The following is a 21,875-nucleotide window of genomic DNA, read 5'->3' as shown; positions in this document are numbered from 1 at the left end:
AGCTGAAATCCTTCATTCACTATAAAGCAAAGAAAGGGCAGCAAAAGAGCAGTGGATTTTGCTTGCCTGCAGCAAAAAGAAAATTCTGAAATTAAAATGTGTAGATGCAATAGCTTTCCACAAGTAAGACCTTTCAAGCCACACAACAGAAGCAGGATGTGCCTTTTCACTTGGGGCATTTATGGTTTTGCCCAACACAACTGTAGTGTATTACTAGACAGAATTATAGAAAGAACTGGATGGAAAGGGACTGGATGATCCTATGACTAAGTTCTATGACAACACAGCTCACTTCTGACTGAGCCAAGTATACAGATAACACTGACAAGAATTTAAAAATACTTTGAGCAAATCTTTGGATGACCAGCACACGAGAGTGTCCGGCTCAGACTACAGATGAAAAGTGGGTGGAACAAGTGGGAGCCCATACAGATTGGGAAGTTGGATAGCCTGAAGTACTGCAGCTACTGCTCAGGATTTGGTTCTGTGGTCACTTCAGCACATTTGGATTGGCCATCCCAAGGAGTATGTGTGGATGAAAAGGAAAGCAGGGACACTTCACCTCCCACTGGTACATGACTCCCAGTAGTCCTTGTGAACAACTGGACTAACCAGACATATCCTGCTGCCAGTCTAGACTTCTTTCAGCTCCAGGATCCAAGCAACTCAGACCAAGAATGGGGTAACTCCTCCTGAAAGCAGAGGTCATTCCATCACATTCTGCATCAGGAAGAGGCAAACAAAACCACTGATTCTTTCGGCCTTTGAAATTGTATGAGAAGGAAAAAAGAATAAGACTGTAGCAACACGTTTCAGCTTTACCCTTACAGAAGGACTGTGTTTCCCCAGTCACCCCGAGTTACTGGGGAGAGGAGGTGGTTGGCTGGCAGGTACCTACATTTTTTCCTAGGATAGATCTTGGAAAATAGACTTGAAAAGCAAACACACCAGAGTAGTAGCAGACATTCCTGTCAGATCCATTTCGAGGAGCAGCACGGAAAATTGACAGGAATGTCGCTGAGCAGCTGCAGGGGGGTCCTGGAGCCCAGACCCTGTGGTCAGCCGCCAGCAATACCCCCAAATCCTGCTCCATATTCAGGCACAGCTCATCAGACCTACCGTGTTCCCAGCAAAACAGCTGGGCTCAGACAGGCTTTCTGTCACAAAATTCCAGTAACATCTACTCTTGGCAATAAGGGATCTGCTCACAGCACTGCACTCATTAGTGAGGAGCATTAGCCGTTACTTAGGATTGCCAGCTGTTTCTAAAGCACACAATCCAATTTTCAGAAAAAGCAAGGCAAAGTTGATTTTTCCCCTTCCCCCATTCCTGCCTGACACAGTTCTGGAGTTAGATTTCAGAACGATATTTATTGCAGAAGCTTTCTATTTATTCATTTTCCAAGATCGGTTGCACACTGAAGGAGGTGGAGCAACTGCCGGATTTGAAAGCAATCTTCCTTCTCTGAGGAATGTCCCCAAAGGCAGCACACAGGACTGCCCATCTATCAAGTAACTGCTAGAGCAGCACTCATATTCACCCAAAACAAGACAGATTCCAGGATGTACAGCTCTGTGCACAATGGGATGTCTGATGTTGTGTAAGCCTTTGACATTCCTGCAGTCTCCTCCAAAAAAAGTAACCGTGGTACCTGCTATGGAAACCACTGAGCTGCAGTACTTGGAGAGAAATGCACTACAGTTAATACAGTACCTTGCTGCTTGGCTATCTTAGGCTTGAAATGCTCCAGTTTCTTACTATTACATCCACAGGCCCATTGGTCACATTGCCTGAAGTCTGAGAGGGCAGAGAGAGTCAGGAATTTACTCATAGACTTGTTGGTGAAGGAATAGCAAAGCTTCATTTAAGACTGTGAAACATTTTCAGATTCCTCAGAAAAGAGTACACACAGCTTTTGTGAATTGTTGGTTGCCATCACACCGTGAAACAATTAGCTTGACAGGTCACTAATTCAGATATAAAAGAGCTTTTTATCTGGCCCACTGATAACAAGTCTGTTGGATGGATCCACTTACCGTAAGGTCAAACCCCTGGTCTCTCATTCTTTGCTTGGCAAAAGCCCATCAGCAGTCATACCAAATCTGCCTCACCATACTTCCAAAATAGAGCACATTCAGCATCTGCTGAAATTCTTCTAAGTACACACATAAGTTATATGTTACAAAAAGAAAGGTTTTTTCATACTCCAGGCAGACCTCCTGGCATTCTGATCAAAAACTCATTTGAATAAATACATACTTCCTATTTAATCTTTCCCCAACTGTTTCAGCTAAATCTGCTGAAATATTACATTGCCCTTTCTAAGCTGTTTTCTCTGCCCCTTACTGGCAAAATCACTGCATTCCTTCCAGAGATCAGTGAAAAATAATCTGAACACATAATCTTTTGTACTTTATTTTCAAGTAACTTAGTCGTTTTTTTCAGGCTAAGTACCTAACAAGAAAAAAAAATCATATCCATACAACTTCAAAGATCTAAGCAATTTAGTTTTATACTCTCAGTATCTCTGAGACTCAGCATTTTCCCTGAAAATGTAAGCAACTAACTGGGATTCAACCCTCAATCTCATTTTTAAGTCCACTGCTCCTATTAATAAACATTTTTTCTAAAATTTCTACTTCATCCTGTCATGCTCACATACTAAATATTTTTGTTGACTAGGAAACAATTAAGTAGGACTACTGTTTTGGTTCTGTAACCCCTCAACATGGCACAAAAGGTAAAAATAAAAGATTTCACTTCCTAAATGGGTAAAACCTAGAGCAAATCCTGATTTTTCACCTGCACATAGCAGTTCCATTGACAGGGTGGTCAGATGTAGCCTCTGCTAAACACCTTTCCAAAGAGGTAATGCCTTCAGAGCAGTGCTCTACCTGGCACAAACTTTCATTATACAAAGACAGACTTTGTGTAAGACTGAAAAAATCTGACTCACATTAATATAGTTGCAATTAACCTAAATTTGCCGTTGGGCAGCCAGAAATACCAAGCTATAACTTCTGTTAGGCAGTCTGTAGCAACAGTGTCTGCAGCTCCACCGACACAGCTCACATTCTGAACAGTGGCAAAGCTTACTAGTGCAGTTCAGAAATTCTTCTGTGTATCACAGACATGGACAATGCAGCAGCAAGTACAAACCACCTGCAGAACACCACCCACAGGTAAACTCTTTACTATTTAATGATTTCTTGAACACTGAAAGAAGTGGTTGGTAATTAAAGAAGTGGCACTATCAAGCCTAGAATTTGTCCCAAATGATTCTGACACACATCTGCACAGGCAGCAGTCTACAGTCCACTTGAAAATCATACAAGAACTACTTCTAAAAGATTCTTCAATCATAGCATCTATTATATGTTTTTAAATGTCTTAATAAAGCGGACCTTGAAACTTTGTTGAGACACTTGCAACTCAACCAGAACTCCAAATTTCCAGAAGAATAACCAAGATCTCCAAATTTCCAGAAGCTGCTTCTGAAAAATTATATTGTGGCCCTTTAAAGAAAAAAGGTCAACAAAAATAAATTATAACAGTTTTTAATCAGGCTATTATTCCATTAGATCTGACTGCAAGTATTTTGTCATGAAGTTCACAACTGAGAATACAGCTGGAAGCATCTAATTTTTTTTTTTCTTTTTTAATTCTTCCACATTCTTTGTACCTCAAAGCAATGTGTTAACATACACTGAAGAACCTCAAAGCATAATTAATTACGAACTAACTATGAAAGTCCAGCCATCCTGTGTTATCCTAGCTAAGAACTTAGGAAAATAAAACCTTACCATAAATTTTCCATTTTAAATGCCAAATTGGTCACTAATGAAATCTAGAAATACTTTATACTGATTTAATGATGATGTACATGCTTTCACTAAACCCTGCAGCATGCAACTCTGCACAGCACACATAATATACTCGTACTGAATAGATGACATATTTTCCATTAGAAATAGCAGCAATGGAAAATGACAACTTATACAGACCCAGAGAATATAATCACAACATTGTTCACTAATGCCTGCCACCACTGTTAACTCTATCCCAGAAAGTCTTGAGAGGAAGCTAGATATAGTACCAGAAACTGATGAACTTCCAGCTGTAAGGGGGTGGGAGAGAAAGGAAGCAGACTGATTAGCTGAATAGATTTATTGTATGCATATTCTATGCTAAAACCCTGTATCTACTTCAACATACTTTTTTTTTTTAGTCATTTGACTGTTCACAATTCAAATACAGGAAAATGCTATCAGACTAACATGTGTTTGTTCAGCAGGAAACCCTTTCTTCAAAATGTAAAATGAGGTAGTGAAAAGCCAAATCTTGGCTAGAATTGTTGTACTATTATTTCTCCAATGTGAGAAGGACCTTTTGATGTTCTCCCATCACACTGGAAAATCAGATCTCCTAAGTCCATATGAGCTCCAGAGAAAAACACAATACAGCAATAGTTGCAGTGCAGTGCTCTCTCCCTCTCCCAAGATGCAAGACATTATCATACTACTTTCTTCAACTAAGCTGGCAGATTTTATTCTCAAGCCACAAACATTTTCTTAATTTTCCTTATAGTGCGTCATGAACACAGCCAAAACGTCCTAAAGCAAATCTGTAAGCCAAGTTTCTCATTCTAGTTGCTGCATTTTAATGGTCTTTGACACTGGCAGAGTCTACATAAAACCAATTTTGCAAAATGCACTGGAAGTTGACCTGCACTTCAAGAAAACAATTAACCGAGGGATTCCTTTAGGCTCTTCACAATTCACATAAAGATCATAGTCTTTAAAAATTGGGAGAAAAGAACTCTGACTACCATTCTTACTAAACAAGAATAAAATGTAGTAATTGTTACTCAATCCCTGCAAATGTAAAAAAAAAAAGGATAAAGTAAATTATTTGCATGGTATTCATTTAAAATATTGTATGCAAAAGAAGGACATCACAGATGTTTTTGCATTGCAATTGGTTTGTGTTAGAACCGTTCTGCCTTCTAAGCACAGAGTTTGTCCACATTTCACTTCCACTCTGAAGCCAGAGATCAGCTCCTACTTGCTCAGGAAGGAAAATAAGTTGTTGTTGCTGTTCTGTTCTAGCACTGAGGGGAAATGTGCCAGGCTATCCCACAGCCAATAGACCCACCATAAATCTTCATACTTTCTTTTTTTTCTTCCTCAAAAAAAATTAGTATCAACAACCAATTAAGGCACATGGAAAGAAATGCAGAATCCAGGTTATGTTTGAGACAGTAATTATGTTTTAAAATTCATGTCACTGTCAGTATTGATGGATATAACTTACAGTATTTGAAGTAGCTTTCAGTCAATTAGGACTTATAATTTGTATGCCATTGTTATTAAACTTCTTAAGTTAGACTTGTGTAATTACAAACTGATTGAGTAATGAAAATCAAAATTAAAGGCTTGGAGTAACAGTAAAAGAACTCTGAAATTCAGGCAGCTATTTGATGGACTCCCTTGGCAAGTTAAGTTCAGAACGAAGATTTGGAAAGGAGTAGATACCTAAAATACAGAGTTGGAAACACCAAATATACCAAAGGTAAACCAAATTCTATAGAAAAAATATTAGGTTTCTCCCCTTCTTACACCCTTAGGATCTGTAAAACAAAAACTAGCAAAACACAACATAAGTGAAATTAATAAAACCAAATCTGTTGATCTACTCCATGCTGTAGCATTACATACTGCACCAATACTGTAAAGAGACTAAAACCTTGTACTGTGAATGAGAAAACAGCATCTTCTTCCATTGAGTAATTTGAAAGAACAGGCACCTTCCCATTCCAATCAGTTCACTTCATTTCTGTTTAAAAAATTAACCAAGAACTCTTAAATGACTTAAAGTCTACAGCAAAATCTGAAGGCGTTTAAGTATTTCAGGATGGGATCTATGGCAGAGCTCTGAAATGGATACTCCTAGTTCCTGTTGCTTTTACTGAAATACTTTTATGGAGAGTCACTTTTTTCCCACCCTACCCTTTTCCTTTACTGAATTTCCACACAATAACTTAGATCTGACCATCACCGGACATCTGAACAACAATAAAAAATAGTTACAGCTGGGTCCTGTATTAGTCCCAGCTGCACAGGATCTTTGGCTGCCTTCAGAAAACAAGACAGCCAATAGGAAAACAGTAGGAGAATTTCTTTTAGCAGCTTACCTTCAAATAAACAGGGTTTTCGTACACTACTACAACAAACTATTTTACTACTCAATGCAAATGATGTTATTCTTCCTATTTTTTCACCTCAATTCTAAAAAAAAAAAAATTTAAATTAAAAGAAATTAAAACTTCCTTCTTCAAAACTTTTACTACAAAATGCCAGAAAATAATCATCTCCATATGCTCCTTCAAGTCTAACATACCACAGCGGATTGATCTGCCAAGTCCACCCACCCACAGGCTCTATAAACTTGAGAGTATTATTTGTATTTAATTTGGATTACCAATTTCACCCAACCTTTCCCCTTCATAACACGTTACTTTTCTAAGCTGACTTACTCAGGTAGAAGATACAAAAGGAAAATAAATAAGTTTTCAGCCAAATAAGAACAATACCATAATGTATATTCTCTTTATTTTGAGTATCAGTGAATTCACAGCGGAAGACTTAAACTAGTCTTTTTTTTTATGTTTGCTCTTATAAAATATCACCTAATCTTTTAAAACATTCATGTGATACTATGTCATTTATTGGTACAAGACCAAGACTAAACACTGCAGTCTTTCCAGCTTACATTGCACAAAATGAGAGTGAAGAGAGTTACATGTATTCTTATGAAAAAAAATCACTGGGAGTGGGGAAGCTTCCGCTCAGATATTTAAAAAAAGAAAGTTACTATATTTAATGCACAAAAATCCACTTCCTATAGCCAAAAAAATAATCAAATCCATATGCTCCATTCATGTATCCTTGCTACAACATGTACAGCAAACTGAAATGTCAGCTGCCTAGAAAGGCTGATCACACATAATACACAGAATACAGGCTTAAGACTCAGCCTGAGATTCCCACAATTCTGAGATTACAGAATTAATCAGCAACATCTACACAAAAAATAAACTACTTCCATATACCTGGAACTTTTTAATCTCTCCCTTCTGTGACTGCAAATGCTTTCCTAGACACAAGAGCCAATTCCCTAAACTTTGACTAGCCTTGGCTACCAGTATCAACTTCCACTTACAAAATGGTTAATCTGCAAACTGCAAATCAGGGATGACAGCAGCACAACTGATAAGAGATGGTGGGAACATGAGCACAGATAGTCTCCCTGTCCCCAGATGAATGTTGGATGCTGCTTTAAAATGCTGCTACTACATGATATGATAATTTTAATGACTAAAAAGGTATAGTAGGTCAAAACACAATAGCAGAAGAGGAAGTAAAATAAAAAGTCTGTAAAGTAACACAGTTGCTTTTGAGTCTATGAACATATACTTCTAAATAAGGACTACTCATTTATGCATTTACATGACAGATATCAAATGCAAAGTGAGTTTTCCCCAATTAGTATATACCAGGTTTAAAAAAGATTACAGCAAGGATTATTTCAGCCGGATAAAGGCTCTTGAAGCAAAGTGCTTGTTTTGGGTGGGTACCAAGCAGAACACTTTCAGTTAAAAGAAAAATTGAACCAAAAATCGAACCAAAAATATGAAAAATGTAAAGAGAACCACAAAGCAGTAGAGAGGTGTCCATTCACCTACCCCATGCAGTGAAGTCCAGAGATCAATTCACAGGTGTGCTACAATGGCTCATCAGCAGGCAGGGATTGCACACAGCAGCTCCTGCCTGGATCAGAGCCAGAGGAGCACATGTACAAGAGAGAGGCCAGGTCCTTCTGGTCTCTCAAGAAGGACTGAGAATGGTCCCATGCAGGACCCAGCCCTGTACTGTATATATGAGGAGTTTCATGGCCAGAGAATGTATCTAACTTGCGAAGTTCTTCCCCAGGAATGGAGTTTCTCCTTAACAGAGCCATCATCTCTTCTTACAGCCACTGTGGTTTAACCTCAACTTCCTGGGAAAACAACTTTCCTCCACATCCCCTGGATGGGCAGCTACAATAGTGGAACAAAAACATGCAGCAGCTTTAGAAATTCAAAAATTTCATTTGCAAGTGGCCGAAATTGTACTCAGAGTACACGGCCTGGTGGGAAAATTCCTCCTCGGTGCAACAGAATGACTGGGCAGGAAGTTCATTAGGACAAACTTACTTGAGTAAGAAAGATAAAAAAGAAAAAAAACTTACTTGGAATCTGACTGCTGAATATAAGAAACACTGCCTCAAGCAACCATAATTCCTATTTTTTAATAACTAATGCAACTACAAATACCCCTTTTGAGAATTCCCCCTCCCTTGTAAGTAAGGCAGTGGGATTTGTTTATGTCAGAATTTGACTCTACAGACAACACTGATTGTGAGCTAAACAAGAACCTTATTAAGGAACACAATATCTACAGTACATGAAAGCAAAAATGTAACAGCAAATAGACTCTTGAATACTTGGAATTCAAACAATTCAAACAAGAAAACAGCATCAATGGTATTTTGCAATATGAATCAAATATTAAACCAAAAAAAAAATTAAATCTACATTCTAGAAGTTACACTAATGAGGCAGTTGTATAAAAACCTTAGAGGTGACTCATTAAGAGATTACATCTCACAGTTCCTCTTAGAGAAAACAGTGTGAGGCAGTTCCCTTACTTGCATATGCTAATTTTTTCAGCCTTTTTTTGTGCATGCATGTGTGTGAGAACAAGAGTGAGCACAAGAGACATTGGCCACATTTGTTTTCCTACCCATCAGCTCCTTCTGCCAAAGTACACCTTGCACAGCACTCAATTTCCATCTAATTTGACTAAGCAGAAGATGTTCCTACAAGCTGTGTGAGAACTAGCAGCTGGATAGAAGGGCGACCAAAAGTAATTCCCACAGTAACTGCTAGCTTCTTCCATACCCTGAGATCAGCAGACTCACAGTTCATAATTTTCACACAGCTTTTTTTGTTTTGTTAAGACACTCAACATATTTCATCTAAAAAATCAACACTGGTTTCTCCTTTTTTTTGTTAAGAACTTACATTAAAAAAATAACCAACTCCTTGGCCATGATAGCAAAAGCTAGATCTGAATTCAGATTCAATCTTCATAAATGGACCGATCTTAGATTCTTGTTGAAGAACTTTCTTATGGAATTCAGAAGAATTGTTAGTAAAATCAATAAAATCTATCCTCATTGGGACAATTTCCATTATGCTGCTAAATAACAGAATCAGTGTCAGCTCTTCTATACACCTGGCATATGATAACTTTTTATAATAAACAGCTAAAAACGAGGCTAATCACTAAAAGCACACTAAGAATGCCGAGCTGTTGAAAAATTAAATCAAAACACCTTCAAATCCTAGATGAGATTATGATTTAGATTTCCCAAGGTTCCAGCATGCAACATTTCCTGTTAACTCCATGTGATCCTACTGAATTTGTCAAACACATTTTTTTCCCTAGGAAATACTACATAACATTAGTGTTTGCCTTTCAACATGTCAACTGGAAACCCTACCCACTTATATCATACCTATTTAAAAGCACATATCAGAAATTCAATGAAGTTGTGGAAGCACCTATGTATCACTTTATTTTCCTTAAATTAAACTTTGTATTAGCAAATAATGTGCTTAAAGAACCTCAGAAAGTAATGAAATAAATGTGACACAGATGTTCACAAAGAAAAAAAAAAAGGGAAGAGAGACAGAAAGAACAAGAATGTTTTTACTTCATAGCAACCAAATAGGTCAAGCCATTTCCTTCTTCAGGCAAATCTCAGAGGACCACAGAACACATGGTCTTCTACCAGATTTTGTATGTCTATCCCACAAAAAGGAAACAGTGCTGTCCAAAAAAATTTGCAATACTAAGTTTTCCCATGAAGTTGTTGAAATTAAAAGAAGGAAGTCATATGCAATTAAAAACCATTTGCTAGATGTTAAAATTATACAAATGGCATAAATAAATATACCCTTACTACCTCATTTATACACCTTTCCTGTACAATATATTGCTCTCAAGGAACACACAGTGAAGAAGTCAGAAATGCCAACAGCACATCTGTTCACACAACTTCTCTTTTGCTTCTATAAAACAAAGTAAAACACCACGTGTTCTTCACTTCCCTGGGATCCCTGCCTCACAGTTCTATACACTGACAGGTTTTCCTAACAATCCAGCTGCTAAGGATTTATTTTTATCCTCTGTGAATGAAACACATAGTCATTAGGTCCAAGCTCCTAACTAAAATTAGTGCAATTCTTTAGTACATGCTTAAGTATTTGTGAACTGCAGGGAGACAAAGTGAACAAGAAATCATTAACTATCACATTACTGTAAAAAGAAGGAAAAAATTCATACAGATTCACTCAAATGCCACAAAATGCTAACCTGTATACTGGCTGGTCCCATGCAGAAGTCTACAGAAAATGTGATCCCATAACCAGATTAAATCTATTTGTGCATTCAAAAGGGAAAATTAACATTGCATAGGAGAACATATCTCATTTTGTAAGCATGTCAATACTCTCCCATTGCTCTTTCGCTGCCATTTTTATTACAACTTCTCTACAGACTGTTTTTTAAGAAGCAATAAATTACAACATCTCACTATTTACTTGTCAATAACCACTCGGGATGCCAGCATGTGTCCAAAGACATCAAATAGAGGAAGTGGGTGGAAACAACATTAAGAGCTGTTTCAGACTCATTAAGCTTAAGATGACAATTACGCAATCTTAAGATGTCAAACAAGCCAACATTTTAGCTGGGACAGATGGTACTGGATCCAGAGCACACTGTGAGTCATCAGTTTAAATACGATAGTTCCACTCTTATTTGCAAATTTGGTTATCCAGAAACAAGATGTAGAGAGGAAGAGAGTTTTAAAGCAAGCACAGGGTCCTGCAAATCTTCACCATAAAAGTTGGAAGTAGAAAGATCATCTTCCAAATGAAAAAGCAAGTAAGACAGGAACAGGAGAGAACTTCTTCAAAGTTAAAACAAAAAAACAACCAAATCAAGATTTCAAAAAGAAAAATATAGTAAACAGTACTAGAGGCAGCTGGCAGTACAAAGAGGAGGAAAAGAATGTACTGAGTACAAGGGGTCAGGACAAGTGTGGAAAGGACCTAAGGATAAACATCAAGGAGATACTCTGAATTCAGAGAGTGACTGCAAACAGCTCGTTCAATGACTTCCAACAAGGAAAAGAGATGAGTGGTAGTTCAAATGGCCTTGGAGTCAAAGATGGGGTGTATAAAGAATCAGACTAAACCATTTTTGCCTTGGGAGGGAAAAGAATGGAGCAAAAGATTGCAGCAGGTTGGAGCTACAGTTTAAGTGAAATATTTTAAAGCTTTTCCAAGCTTTATTGGATGAGGAAAAGACTTATAGGACAAAAAGATGGTAAGCAGAATCACGGAATGGTTGGGTTGCAAGGGACCTCAAGCTCTTTTTATTCTACTCCCCTGCCATGGGCAGGGACACCTTCCACTCTCCCAGGCTGCTCCAAGCCCCATCCAACCTGGCCTTGGACACTGCCAGGGATGGGACAGCCTCAGCTTCTCTAGGAAATCTGTGCCAGTTTCTCACACTCATAATGAAGAATCGCTTCTTAAAATCTAGTCTAAATTCACCCTCTTTCAGTTTAAAGCCATTACCCCTTGTCCTATCACCACACACCCTTGTACGAAGAAGAAAATGGAGGAAAGGCCTTTCTTTTCATTTTCCCTTGAAAAAGCATTAAAAAAAAAGAACAGGAAGCAATAAATACGATGGGATTGAAAAAAATTGATGTCAACTGCAGAATATATCGAAAATCACTGTGCTGTCTCACCTCCTGCATCCCTTCAATTGGTGAAAGCTCTTGGAACTCCAGTGATATTAAAAGATTGCAATATCCATTTGGTAACAGTGGCCCACAGGGAGCCCACTTTCATGTGGCTGTTACTGTGACTCCCAGCTGTTGTTCTGCAAAATACACTCAGTTCCTGCCTGTAAATCCCACAGCCTTCTTTCCCAGCTGCAACAGTACAGACAGATGCTGTTACAGGCACACTGCTCCCCTAAATCCACAGCATGCTTACATTGCTGAGCATGTCACCAAATACCATTATATAACAATACATCAAGTCTGGCAACCAACCACCTCTGGAAACTCTATCAGCAAAAATTTCACATTTTCTTCCAAGTCACAGCTAAAAATATCAAACATTAGGCTAAGAAAAACTTAACTGCAATTAACAAACACATTTTCTGATAACACCAAAAATAACTAATATGTATAACATAAATGATAAGACTTTATTACGACATTTTTTACTGAAGTGGTAACAGATTAAATGGTTTTGGGCTAAAAATTAAGATCCTACTGAGCTGACAGGTAATCTGGAGAAATATGAGATTAGTTTAGCATGAAGAAATATCTATTTAGCAAACAAGAGACTCAGCATGCAGCTCTGCTGGCTGGCAAAAGAACACAAAAACTAAACTACATAAATAGACTATCTCTGTATCTGCTCTTTTTCACTCCCAACAACCAAGCTGAGTGGTCAATCCAACACTCAGGTGCATTTTTATATTCTTGGGATTTCCCCAAAGTGCTATCTAACACTACAAGCCCTCCTCCAAAAGACTTTTGGGATAAATTTTATTTAAAACTACTGGTACAAGTTATCCTCTTTGATGAGTAGGGAGTGAAACATATTTAACGTTCTTCTGCATTAAAACACATTTGTTTATAATAAAAGAAACTCATAAAATAAGAAAACATGCAGAATTCATCTTAAATGCAAAGCAAATGTCTACAATCATGAGGAGGCCTCATGGCTTCTGGTGTCTTTAAGGTTTACCTTTGAAAGGTATTACAACATGGAAAGAAGAGATGAGGCTGCTTGTATGAATATATATTTTTATTCAATTTTAAAACTTTTTTCGTAAGAAAAACCTGGGTCATTTGTTACATTTAACACCTTTCACCTATAAGTAGGTAACTGTTTTGCCTTGCAGAAGAACAGAAGTCATCCAATAAGTCTGGTTTGGCAGCAAATCCACTCTCCCGAGTCCTCTGTGTGACGATCTGGTCTCTTGGTGCCTCTCCTAATGAAGGACTGTCTACATTCTGTCCTCATCACAGACCCAACGTGCTACCTGGCACCATCGCTGGCAAGCACAGCCAGCAGCTAACTGAGCTTGGCAACCCAACTGCTCCATCCCAGCAGAGCTTCGACATTCAGAAATAAAGCACAGAGTTTGGGGAACAGTAGGGAAACCTCAATGCCATAATTAGTGCTATAATTTGGTCTATTTGTCAAGTACAAGCAGGACTTCAACCTTCTGGCACGTCTGTTTAGAGCCCTTTGCAGAGACAGTGTAAAACAAACATACAGAAGCTGGTAAGTATCCAATCTTGCAGTCTTTTTCCAGAGGAATGACACAGAATTGAACTGGGGGGACTGAAAAGCTGCTGGATGACTAGAGTCAAATTCAGAAAACAAGCAGGAGCTCTGTCCTGTGCCTGAAGCACTGACTGTTTATACACTTTGACCTTTCACAGGGGATCACTCGCTCACTGTGTGACCACACCAAGAGCACTATTGAACGCCAGGGTCCCGGCCACTGGCACCGCCACCTGTGAGCCCGTGAGAAAAGCCACTCAAATCACACAAGATGTAGTTTTAAACCAACTGGGGAGAGGAGGAGGAGAAATTTCCTGCACTAAGCAAACCACAGAGATACTTTAATCAGGACACAAAAGCAAGTTGAGCCAAACACCAACTGACTCGGATCATATCGCATCAATAATCCACGCACAGAGCCTCTGCTGAAATCAATGGGAGGCTTGTGTGGAAGTGTGGATTGTATAACATAAATGCACGGCCCTGTTTAGGGCTCCACATACAAAAGAAAAGGAGGTACTGACAACAATTCCCTCAATTAGCATTTCTCTTCCATCAAGTGCTTCTAAAATAATAAATTCTAACTTTACACAGCTCTGTTTTCATTCACAGTTTTTATCAGAGGTGGTAAAACAACTGACCCCATTTGACAAATAAGAGAACTGAAGCATAGGATGCAAATCAAACTGATGAGCAGCGCAGCAGGCAGAGCTGAACTGGGAATAGCAGCTTACCTTCTGAATCACACTTTAATGTCCTAGATATTTACATGCTTATCTAGCTCAAGTCTCTAATTAGGGTGACTCTGTGCAGCCCTTAAATAATTTTGCATACTTCCTAAAGCACCTGTGCAGAGTGATAAGCTTAGCTGTAAGAATTTGCCATTCAATAATGTCAATTTTATGAGGATTTAGAATGTCCTGGAGAAGTTCAAAACACTGGGCTGCCCTGGTCAGGCTCCAAAGGGAGTCTCATTGCTCAGGTATCACAAGTCTCATTACTCAACAGCAATAAAGAGTTTTAAAACAGGCTGTCAAATCCACACGTTTCCTGTCATTAAATAAAAAAGGGGAAAAATTCAAACAAAATAACAACTTGCCAATTCATTAGCTAGAAGCAACCTAACTAATCCTGGCACTCCAAACTGACAGCAATCCCTAGGAAAAAGTGAAACTGGGTCTCTATTCAAGAATAAAGCACAATACTCACAAGAAGTCAGAGTAAAATGTCATATACACCAAAATAAAATTCCAGTCTTACTTGTCTGTGATTGTTTTACAAGAATACACTATACCGTAGTTTGTCCCAAAAACACAACATGTTTATTAAAGTGATATTAGCTTCACTTGCAGGCTAGAGGTACAAATCAGGCTTCACATATAGAATTAGCATTTAGCTAAATGCAGACTGTGTCATACCCAGGTCCTGAGTATTTGTCCTCCTATGCAAATCCAACTTTGAAATGTTTAACATCGTATGGAAGATTAATTCAGCAATATGTCCACTTTCTAGTTTACATTTTGCACGTGACTGAGTACTATATTACACAGGGTTAGTGCAAATAACAAGCATGTTCATTTCCCTTAACTACAGATCCAAGTCCACAATACTGTGAAAAGAACATATTTTGAGTTAAATGAGCTTTCTGCTCTTTACAATTACAGTGTTCAACTGCTTTGAATAATAACTTTTCAGGACTGGCTCACTTTGTCTTTTGCTTTCCTTTTTCAGATTTTTTTTAAGAGTTAAGTCTATCACTGTCAAAAAAAGCAGAAATGCCTGCTGAGAAATGGCCACATTTCCAACCCACTGCTTGAAGAATTATTTTTCTGATTCATCATAGCATTATTTTTTCAAGTTGTCAAAACAAACACCACACCCTCTTGATTTCCGAGTTCTGGGTAATTATATTTAGAATTAGCAAGTAGCGCGCAACTATTAATCATACAACGCTTAGCCCTTACTTTACCTATTTAGAGATCAGCCAGTGCATTCAAAGGCCGCCTGTTTAGCATCAGGTTTAAGATATACCCTCATCGCTCCATTCGGCACCACCGCGGCACAGACGGGCACAGACACACTGAATACAGGGCAGGCCGTGCAGTCGATCCCTCTGCCCCAGGGCAGGATCAGCTCCTGCTCAGCCACCATTATCGCTGATGATACACAAGAACTGGTTATTTCAGGCAGCAGCTTTACACACGCACTCACAAAACACATTATAAATTAAAGGAGGGAAGCGTGTGGCACGTCTGCAGTGCCTTAAACTGGGGCAGCGCGCAAGCCGGTCTCCGAAAGATAAAAAATACAAATAAAAGCTTCCCCAACATGAGAGTCCGGATTTTCTAAAAGTAGTATCTAGCAAGGTTAACGCCGCTGCCTTTGGAAACAGTTCACCTTGTTTAAACTGGCTGAACCACCCCGTGATTATCGCCGAGCCTCCATTAAGATGACACACACAAACAGAGCCCTAGCAGAGCTCAATTACTCTTTTCCCCGCTCCTACACCACCAGACGCGTACTTTTTCTTATTTTGCCCCTTCCCCCCTGGCAGCGGAGGAGCAGCTGCAGCAGCGAGCACGGGGCTGTCACAGCGGCGGGGCCGGGACCCGCCTGCCCTGCCCTGCCGCCCCCGGAGCCGCCGCGCCCCCGCCAGACCCTGCCCGGGCGCGGGACACAGAGCCCCCATTGTGGCCCGACCCCTGCTCGCCCGCCCGGGCACTGCTCGGTAGCGCCGACACAGCGGCTCTGCTCGGGGACGCCGGGCGGGACGGGGCAGCACCGGCGGCAGGGGCCGCGGCCGCAGCAGCTCCCAGGGGCTCCTGCCGTCCTGCCGCCGGCAGCGCCGGCTGAGGGGCCGCGTTCCCCCCACACGAGCCCCGCACTCACCGCCGCCACCTCCGCCACCCTCTTCGTCCATGTTGGGACCGCGGGCAGGGCGCTCCGCGGCGGCCGCGGCTCAGGGAGGCCCGGGGCTCGTTCCACTCGCTCAGCGCCTCGCGGCCGCTCCTGCTCCTTCTCTTTCTCCTTCTTCTCCTCTTCTTCCTTCTCCGCTGCTACTACCGCCGCCGCTCTCTGCCGCTGCGCTCCACAGCCCCGTCCCTCCCCGCCCAACCCAACCTCAGCCCCGGCAGCCACCACCGCCTCGGCCCAGCCGCCCGCCCCTCTCATGTGACCCGCGGAGGAGAGGCGGCCCCGCCCGGCCCCTCCGCCGCCACCCCCGCGCCACAGGGTCGCGGCCAGCGCCGCGCTGCCCGTCCCCCTCAGCGCCCCGGCTGAGCCCTGCTGCGGAGCGGAGCCTGCCGTCTGCCCTTTGCGGTGTTCCCTCCCCGGCAGGTCCCGCACGGCGCGGCCCCGCAGCGCCGAGGCCCCTGAAGCGACTTGCCCGGGGGCTGTCGGGGGTCACCCGGGCGGTCGGGAGCGAGAGGAGCCTGGGCCGAGTCACTTGGGCTCGTGCCGCCTGGGATCGTGTTTTGGGGTCTGCAAGAGCCAGAAAATGTCTGCAGAGCCCCTGACTGTTTTTTGGAGGTCTAAAGACTCCTTTGGGGGTTATAGAGGGAAGCGGGGGAGAGCGGGAGGAGAGTGGAAGGTGAGGGCTGAGATGGCCTGAAGCGCTGTAGTGAAGGGAGATGAGGTGGGTTGAAGTCTCTGGAAAAGAGCCCGAGACATCTGATGTTTCTGCATGCTTTCTGCTGGTTCTTGCTTGCTCCTTGTTCCTGTGGCCGGTGCTGGGTGCTCCCCTTGCCACAAGGGTCATGGAGAGCCTGGTGTAGAAATAGGACTGTGCCCCATGGGCTTTGTGTTGGTGAGCACTGTCTGTGTGGATAACAGAAAGGACTCTTCTCCTTGCTGCCCTAGGAGCCAGAGCATCCGTGGCATTTCTTTAGTCTTCAGTAAAGATCTTCAGTGAGTAACCTACCATGGGAGTCGGGATATCAGCAGCCTCAGCCTCCAAAGTCTGTAAAGGTAAGCTGAAGTGTACTGGCGCACATCACTCTTCCTTCCTTCCTTCCTTCCTTCCTTGGCACCGCCCCTTATTATTTTTTAAAAAACCGTTCGTGTCAAAATTTTATTCAGAAAGGAAGCTGTGGGAGGAAAAGGTCAGCCAACAGGAAAATATCGGGTTTTTCATTTTCCTTTTGTAGGCTGGCATGGGACAGAGCACCGTCTGGGAAGCTGTGTCAGGAGCACTCACCTCTTGACACGGCTGCTAATACGTGGTTATTACAGCCCATTTTGCTGAGCTGAGGTTTGCCTCTGACAGCTGCTCTGGTGATAAAGTGTTTTACCTCATCTAAAAATCATAAACCTTTAAAATACTCCTCTTTGTCTTTCATATTTGAAATTAAATATTGTTACAAGCTTAGTAAGTTAGTTATAAAAGGATATGATTACATAAAACAGAAGCATCACCTTGGTAAGAGATTTATTTTGAAATTATGTCTATAAAGTGCCATTAAAGGATGGTTTAAAATAAGTCTTAGTACAGATGAACTGACAGTGGGCTCTGAATATTTTTGCACACTGAGCAAACTGTTCATTTACGTTAGTGGGGAATCTGGTTCATGAGAAAAATTCTAATTTTATAATCAATCACAGATTGTTTGCTCTCATTTAATTTATGCTGTTTTACACCTTTATATAACCTTCCTTCCTTCCTTCCTTCCTTCCTTCCTTCCTTCCTTCCTTCCTATCCATCCATCCTGTTACAAGGAGAATTCTAGTCCAAAATAAAGAAGACTAATCACTCATTCTAATAGCAGGGGAGAGTGAAGTGTGGAGAACAGTCCTCCTCCCACGCATTCAGTGCAAAATTCCTGTTGACTTCATGAAAGCAAAACTAGTTTTAGAACTCTCCAAACTAATAGCAAAGCGAAAAATTATTTTGTGATGCAAGGAAGATATGAGAAATGTCTGTCCTAGTTACAAGTGACCAGTTGCAATATTTTGTAGAAACTTATTAGTGAAATCTAATTCCAAACTCATGAAGTATGGAAAATGCTCTTTATTATACCTTCATTATTTACTTAAACAGAGAAATTTTCAGTGTTTTGCTGAATATATAGCTTACTGTGTTGGAACTCTGGAATATATGTCATTTAATACCTTCTCAAGAAGAATCTGTTCTTTCCAGTCCTGCTTTAGTAGAATGACTTATTAATGATACATAGTACAAAAGAGGACTGAAATTATAGTGTTCTCTCCAAGGCTGTGTGTCTTTGAAAGGATGGCAGATATTCCTTAAAACATTTTCATTCATGCTGTGTGTATCATAAATACACTTACTTTTGTATGGGCCCAATCCTACAAGTGTTCTAAACACAAAGCTGTTAATTCTGTGTACAAGGTGCTTTAGTGGACAAAGCTGTTCAATCTGTAGGTGAGAGGTGTCACAGAAACTTTTAAGATCAAACCTTTCACTCTGTTGCCTCATTTTCCTGTGTATAAAGTAAAGCTCATGTCTGGCTGTAAACCTAACTAGGTCAGGAGTAGATTTTTTGAAAATGTGTAAAATCAAGTAAAGAATTACAGTCACAGTTCTACATTGTAGCTGTAGCAGTTCTACCATAGCAGAACTCCTCCCTGGTTTTTGGCAATTCAACAGTAACACCACTATCATTAAATACAGGGTAGTTCCTTACCAACAAAGATGCCAGGAGCAATACAGGTTACAATCTCAGCAAATTCCAAGACAAACTCCAATAAATTATTTCCTGATCATGTGGATAATTTTTTTCGCATCTTTGTTTTCTGGAATTTTGACCATTCTTCTGTTTTGAATTACATATGAATTTTAAATTTTTCTTCATATTATTGAGACTTTCAATCAACAGTTTTCTCAGGCTTGCTTGATTTTTTTTCCTTCTTGCAGTGTCTTCTGTAGTCTTAGGTCTATTTTTACCACCAGTATGTTTTGCCAGTTTCATATCCACAAGTCTAACCTTCTGTGTTGGAAGAACTTTGTAGTGTGTCATTCATGTAAATAATAGTCTAATAGAAGGTCTGTTGAAATTATTTTCAGTGGAAAACTGGGCTTTCTCCAAAACCTGCTGTTGGCAGGGTTGATGCCTCAATGATAAATGTGGTTACTTGCTGAATTTTCAGGTAATATACTTTATCTTTTTTTTTTTTTTTCTGTCCTTCTTTGGATGGTTCAGTAATTGTTTTGATTCAGTTTCCACTAAGAAGTAATCTATCATGTCATTTTTCATTTTAAGAGTTGAGGAGCACATCTGTTATGGCATTTGTCCCTATGCAGAGAGTCAGTGAAGACAACTGAAACCCTTACATCACATTTTTGTGGTCTATAAAGCTCATTAAATATTAAGTCATTCCTGTGGGTTTCAGTTTGAACCAGATTCCAAGAGCAGTGAATGAAAATAAAAGTTTTATGATTATAGATTTCATAAAGTTTTTATTTCTAATCAAAAGCATAAGCTATGAGGATGTTCATAGTAGCATTGTATTCAAGTATAAGAAATAAAATTCTGAATTTCCTCAATGCAGAAAGAAATAAAGTAGCTGTTGGACCATCAGACTGGATGTCAGTATCAGCCACAGGGAGATGGAATAATGCTCCTTAGTGTTGGAAGGAAGATTCACCTCCATGCAGGTATTCCTGTTTCTTGTGTAGGCAAGTCATCACTCATTTGCAAGTCTGGCTTAGTGTGATTTCTGTTAGATTTGGTAAGATGGATAGTTACCCTGAAGGAAAACACTTCATCTTAGAGACATGAACATCTGTACAGTCTTAATAACACATTCTTAGACAATATAAATCTATACCAAAAATATAGATACATCTTAAACAATGCAGGTGTTGTGCAGTGTTTTATAATCTAGAACTGATTGGTTGATTCTGCAGCTTGCTCACATAGATGTCTCCCATTTTTAGGAAAATGGTGCAAGCATTACAGTTCCTAAAACAACATCTTGTTGATAGAATCACTGTCATTAATACCCAGCCATTGTATTAAAGAATACTTTTGTTTCAAATCTAGACAATCAAACAGTTTTTATTTTTTAAGAAGCATGGCTTAATAGTTTCCATGCAGGAAAGTCTTAGACCATCAGCATGTCCTTTTTTTCCCCTAGTTCTTTTGGTTTGCTGCTTTTTTTTTTTTTTTTTTTTTTTTTTTTTTTTTTTTTTTTTTTTTTAATTTATCAGTACTTGAATAATCTAGTATTCCTAAACCCCTCAGGCAAACTTTGACTTCCTCTGCCTGGCAGATGGGTTTTAGCCATGTATTGTTTCTTAAAATGTTTATGTTGTCACACTTATCATATTTTTCTCAGCTGGAAAAACATTTTGGTAGAAAATCCTGTTTGCTGGTTGTCTCAAAGGTTTTAAAAGTGCTTGTACCTTTCATTTAGGCCAAAAAAATTTTACATGCAGGTATTTTATATTGCTTTGGGGAACATCAAAGCTAAAGCTTAGCAAGTCAAACATCTTTTATGAATGGTGCTTTTTTGTATGGATAGGAAGCTAGTTCCATTGAAATAGTCAAAACCCCCAAGAATAAAGATATGTCTCTTCTAAAAATTTTGCAGAGGTTTCTCTCAGATTAACTTTGAAATCATATCCTGAATTTTATTTGCAGTTAAATTCCTATTCTTGACATATTTGAGGGTTTGTGGGTTTTTAAAGATTTCTAAATGAGCTTTATCTATTCCTAGCATCAAATATTACTGGTTTTGGAAGGCAGTGGTTGTTTCCATTGTGTAACACTGATAGAGCCACTTGTGAGTCATTAAGGAAAAAACACCAGAATGTCCCAGTGAGGAAAACAAAATGCATCAAAAATTGCAAACGTCCACCACCTCTGTAATTCTTCTGATCTGAAATACACTTTGCATTAGAACTTGTTCTGCCTGTATTAATTATGCACATTACTAGACACAAGCAGGATGCTTTCTAGCATGAAAGCTGGGCTTGAAATAACAGAAAAAGAGGATTTGGATTCAAAGAACATGGGCTGAAACAGATCATGAATGGAATTTTGCATGAAGCTGGAGAGGGTTTTTCTATCTCAGGAAAGTGTAAGAACTTGATGTAAATTAACTCTCAAAGGTAATTTACATCAAGTAGAGTGTGCTGATTAAGGCCAGACTGTTCCCACCCTGAGAAGTAGCCACAGTCTGAATTCCCCTCTGCTGGCTAACTCCAGCTTGGCATGGTTAGATGTATTCTCACATATCACTCTCCAGTCTCAGCAAAGCCTGGGAATTGAAAATTCCTCATTCATCCTACAGCGGGAGCTGCAGCCAGGCTGCAAACCATGCATGAATCCTGCTCTGGCTGCATGCACATGGCAGCAGCTGATGGATGGGAGGCCCCCACAGGTCCTTCTCCCTGCCTGGAGAAGCCTCCTCAGCCATGTCCCA

General features: G+C 40.1%; 1 protein-coding gene and 1 long non-coding RNA gene across 3 annotated transcripts in view; one reads left to right on the top strand and one right to left on the bottom strand.

Annotated features, from left to right (window-relative positions):
• The window catches only part of CYTH3 (cytohesin 3), a 48,674-nt gene extending 32,008 nt beyond the window's left edge, over nucleotides 1-16,666 (bottom strand). Inside the window, exon 1 of one of the 2 annotated variants that reach the window (XM_041401435.1) lies at nucleotides 16,380-16,666. In XM_041401435.1, coding sequence (XP_041257369.1) covers nucleotides 16,380-16,410 — 31 coding nt within the window. In that variant the 5' untranslated portion in view covers nucleotides 16,411-16,666. The remainder of the gene's footprint in view (nucleotides 1-16,379) is intronic. The other variant, XM_041401433.1, reaches the window with a different exon arrangement.
• Nucleotides 16,667-16,689: 23 nt separating this feature from the next.
• On the top strand, nucleotides 16,690-17,798 carry LOC121334366. Its single transcript, XR_005952441.1, has 3 exons — nucleotides 16,690-17,124; nucleotides 17,349-17,456; nucleotides 17,636-17,798. It is a non-coding gene; the product is annotated as an uncharacterized LOC121334366 (long non-coding RNA).
• The last annotated feature ends 4,077 nt before the right edge of the window (nucleotides 17,799-21,875 follow it).

Source organism: Onychostruthus taczanowskii, unplaced genomic scaffold, assembly GCF_017590055.1.
Source record: "Onychostruthus taczanowskii isolate IOZ18803 unplaced genomic scaffold, ASM1759005v1 scaffold19, whole genome shotgun sequence".
Classification (NCBI taxonomy): domain Eukaryota; kingdom Metazoa; phylum Chordata; class Aves; order Passeriformes; family Passeridae; genus Onychostruthus; species Onychostruthus taczanowskii.
This window is presented reverse-complemented; position numbering and strand designations above follow the sequence as displayed.